At 38.3% G+C, this 3,993-nt stretch overlaps 1 protein-coding gene across 1 annotated transcript; it reads left to right on the plus strand.

The window, feature by feature from the left end:
• The first annotated feature begins 417 nt into the window (after positions 1-417).
• LOC116170638 (esterase FE4-like) lies at positions 418-3,281 on the plus strand. The gene is made up of 11 exons (XM_031487143.1): positions 418-728; positions 777-957; positions 989-1,111; positions 1,160-1,354; positions 1,402-1,598; positions 1,643-1,808; positions 1,858-2,021; positions 2,065-2,215; positions 2,269-2,398; positions 2,449-2,650; positions 2,706-3,281. The coding sequence occupies exons 1-10, from the start codon at positions 537-539 to the stop codon at positions 2,624-2,626; spliced, it is 1,677 nt and encodes a 558-aa protein (XP_031343003.1). The 5' UTR covers positions 418-536; the 3' UTR covers positions 2,627-2,650; positions 2,706-3,281.
• The last annotated feature ends 712 nt before the right edge of the window (positions 3,282-3,993 follow it).

The following is a 3,993-nucleotide window of genomic DNA, read 5'->3' on the forward strand; positions in this document are numbered from 1 at the left end:
CCAAAATACGGTGCGTTTCACTCTCTGATAAAGGAGTTGGAACTGATCTTGCATTGTCGTTAAATCACTGCAAATGTCTTGCAGCAAATGTACACAAACACAACTGGTGACTGTTGCGGGAACTCGGACGTAAGGGGAACGGATCAACACGCTTGTATACGCGTCGAGCAAGTCTGGACATCCAGACCCAGTACACGTCCTCTCGCGTGGTGTCGCGTGGCGTCGCGTCGCGTGGAACGAGGGTGTACACGTTACATGTAAAGTAATGATTATCTTCTGCACACACATTTGTTGCGTAGTGTCGTGTAGCGTGGCGTGGTGTGGGGTGTTGCTAGTGGGTTTCGGGCTTTTAGTGATTGCATTATACAATTATTTAGACAAGGATCGTGAACTTAAAAATTGTCTCAATTTCCGACCCCTGCCACTGATAACTTTGTAATTGTAACTCATTACCGCCCAAAAAATGCTGTAAAATTAGTACTCTAGTACACTGATTTTACTAATCACCGAATGATAAAATTACAGTTAGCATAAAAATGTATCTGGTCGTATTACAGATCACGTCCTTCATCTACATTTTTTTGGCAAACGCCGATAATACGTTAGAAATTAAAGTGTCACAAGGACGGATTAGAGGTGTTTTAACACAGACATGGACCGGTAAAAATTTTACCTCATTTACTGGAATTCCCTACGCCAAACCACCAATTGGAGAACTAAGATTTGAGGTGCGATGACTTCATTTTCTGATCGTGTTACCTAGATTTTTAATTTAGGCACCGGTACCAGCAGAACCGTGGGAAGATGTACTGGACGCGACCAAATACGGATCGATTTGTCTTCAAGACTTATTATTACTGAACATTTCGGAAGTGCCGGGGAACGAGGACTGTCTTTATCTGAACGTTTACACACCTCAGGTAATTTACTACCTGTCTCAAAGAAATTCATTATTGTGTACAGAGACTACTGGGTGGCGAGCGTCTAGTACCCGTAATGTTTTATAATCATGGAGGAGGCTGGATGCTTGGAAGCGGCAATGATGAATGGCACGGACCAGGGTTTCTCTTGGATCAAGACTTGGTTCTGGTTACGTATAATTATAGATTAGGTAAATTGTAACTTCAGAACAATACAGATGACAATTCGTTCCTATTAGGTCCACTTGGGTTTATTAGCATGGGAGATGATGTAGTGCCGGGAAACAATGGCCTAAAAGACCAAGTTTTAGCTTTAAAGTGGGTAAAAGAGAACATCATAGCTTTTGGTGGAGATCCTAATCGTATCACCGTTTTTGGAAATTCAGCAGGCGGAGCAAGCACGCACTTCCAAACAGTGTCACCGCTAACCAGGGGTTTGTTTCTGGCCGTAGGAAGCGTATCACGTTTCAGTTTGTTTTAGATTTAATTAGCGGGGCCATTCTTCAAAGTGGCACCGCTTTTTCGCCGTGGGCGTTGTCTTCTAAAGAGAGAGCGAGGAACAAATCATTGACTTTAGCGGAACGGTTTGATTGTGCATTATCTGACAGTAGACTTATGATAGAGTGTCTTAAGACACCATCTGCAATGGAAATAACGAAAGCATCTCAAAAACTTTATGTGAGTGCGTGTAAATACATGCATAAGTCACATTCTAGTTTCAGGAGTGGCATAAACATTCTTCAATACCATTTCGACCTGTCATTGAACACAATATCAAAAATTCATTTTTGCCAGATCACCCTGCAAACATAATCGCATCGGGTAAGGCAGCAAAAGTTCCCATCATGCTCAGTGTAACAACCGAAGATGGGTTATTAATGTCAGGAGGTGAATTCACAAACAAACATGTACGGAGTTACCCTATTTGTAATTTTAGGTTTGTTTAACCACAGCGAGATTTTTGATCAATTTACTAAGAATTTTGAAAAGAATGCGCCATTAGCACTAATCTACGATGATCTCACGTGGACGAATAAGATTCGGTCGTTCTACGTACATGGTCAAGAAATTGGGTCAAAGCACACGTCGGAAATTACCAAGGTAACCGGTTTAACAAAACATTAACGCTAACGTACATTCTTAGATGTTTACGGATTGGTGGTTTTTCTACCCCATGTACGCAACGGCTCAGATGCACGCTCGGTTTTTAAAAGAAAATGTTTTCCAGTTATTGTATGGGTACCGTGCACCCAGAACGTACGCAGATAAATATGGGAATGACAAACACAATTATGGTATAACATAGTGCAATGTTCCTGATCACTTTGTAATTCTGCAATTCTGACAGGTGTTGCGCATTGCGATGAGCTACTTAACTTTTTCACCACAACGCGTTATGGAATTTACCACAAGAGCGAGCTTGATATACGTGCTGTTAAAACCACTACCAAACTTTGGGAAAATTTCGCACGAACTGGGTAAATCTGATCGCATTGTTGTGGGTAAGTCAATTGTACACTGTTTTTAGGAACCCGACCCCAGATTCCGAGTTACCCATTTGGCAACCCACGACTTTGGAGAACTCCAATTTATACTTCATCGACAATAACGTGGAAACCCGGATGGTGGATAATGTGTTTATGGACAGAATCGCCTTTTGGGAAAAATTAATGAATAAGAAACGAAATCAAAATGTGGAATTATGAAGAAATAATTGGTGAATTGAATAAGTATAGTATTTTGATAGTTTATCTCAGACTTTAGTATCAAAAATATTGCTCACAGGATCGAGCACCGAATGAATCATCTTGGGAGCAACTATAGATTAGTGCGGTACTAAGATACTATAGTCATTTTTACGGTAGATAGTTACAAAATTGGTTTCGGACAAAACGATAAGGCTATGGATCCCTGTGGACCGTTATTTAAATCTCCTAAAAATTATAAAATTCAACAACGCGTACTGAACAAACTTTTTAGCACAAAATGGGGTACACGTGCCCGATAAGAGAGGAATAAATTAGGTTTCAAGGAGAATCGAGGATATTTCATAGTGCTCAGTACAAATATTTTCTTTAATGTTATCGTAAATTTAGTTTGTCAAGTTCTTAGTTAACCTTTGATTGATAACAATAATATGTTTGATATTTTTTAATCTTGAATGTGCAATACCATTTTTTGTAGCTACAAGTACCAAAAGTACATCTATATCTAATATACAAGCTACAATAGACCATATCTTTTTTTTTCTAATTAGAATAAAAAAAAACATCTAAAATCGTTTTGTCGATGTTATTATTTTAAAAGGAAAATAAGTATCGTGCCATATTAAAGAAGCTGCAACTTCAATAAGAAGGGAATTAGAGAGATTGTAACTTAAAAATGAACATGAACTTAATGATGAAGAGTATAACAGTATGACGAAATTAATACTAAATAGGAAAAGGAAGCAAAGGTTTGTAGTTTCTGATTAAATTTAGCGACCAGTTTTTCTACGTAATTGAATTCTATAACGCGTTAGCCGTGTAATGACTTGGGAAGTCTTGGTGACGGTTTGTCATCGATAATAAGAAATAAGATTATTTTTATGAGGATTCTCTAACCGAATGTGTTGATATAGAATTACACCGTGCACTTTGCCTTAAGATACACTTTGTGAAATTCAATTCTGATTATCTCACATGCTAAATCTTGTGTCATAGTTTTGGGAAACTGTAGCCCATTACAGAGAACTTCTATCATTCGCACAAAGGTGTTGGTGCGCCTTTATTTAAAATTACAATTTTCAGTTGAAAATATACACCAAGCAACAGGTGGGTAACTGAAGTTATAATAATAAAAAAACTAAGAATAGAAATTTATTTATGCAAACAATTTTATGGAAACACAAGAATCACACTAAACGAAAGAGAAAAGTGGATAAAGGAGAAGAAGGCCAAAAAAGATAGCGAGGCAGAATTATGATTAAATAGGGGGGGGGGGGGAGCTAAGAATGGAAGAAGCTTCAAAGGAAGATATAAGAAAAGTACAAAACGCGGAGAGGGTGGAGTTGGAGAAGACTAGTAGGGGTTAA

Source organism: Photinus pyralis, unplaced genomic scaffold (assembly GCF_008802855.1).
Source record: "Photinus pyralis isolate 1611_PpyrPB1 unplaced genomic scaffold, Ppyr1.3 Ppyr1.4_LG5, whole genome shotgun sequence".
NCBI classification, from domain to species: domain Eukaryota; kingdom Metazoa; phylum Arthropoda; class Insecta; order Coleoptera; family Lampyridae; genus Photinus; species Photinus pyralis.

What these genes read in the sequence shown, in the direction of transcription:
- LOC116170638 (XM_031487143.1), top strand. Translation starts at nt 537, where the DNA reads ATGTATCTGGTCGTATTACAGATCACGTCCTTCATCTACATTTTTTTG. An exon ending in TGGGTTATTAATGTCAGGAG is followed by an intron (nt 1,809 to 1,857) that starts GTGAATTCACAA and finishes TTGTAATTTTAG; the next exon opens with GTTTGTTTAACCACAGCGAG. An exon ending in GAAAATTTCGCACGAACTGG is followed by an intron (nt 2,399 to 2,448) that starts GTAAATCTGATC and finishes CACTGTTTTTAG; the next exon opens with GAACCCGACCCCAGATTCCG.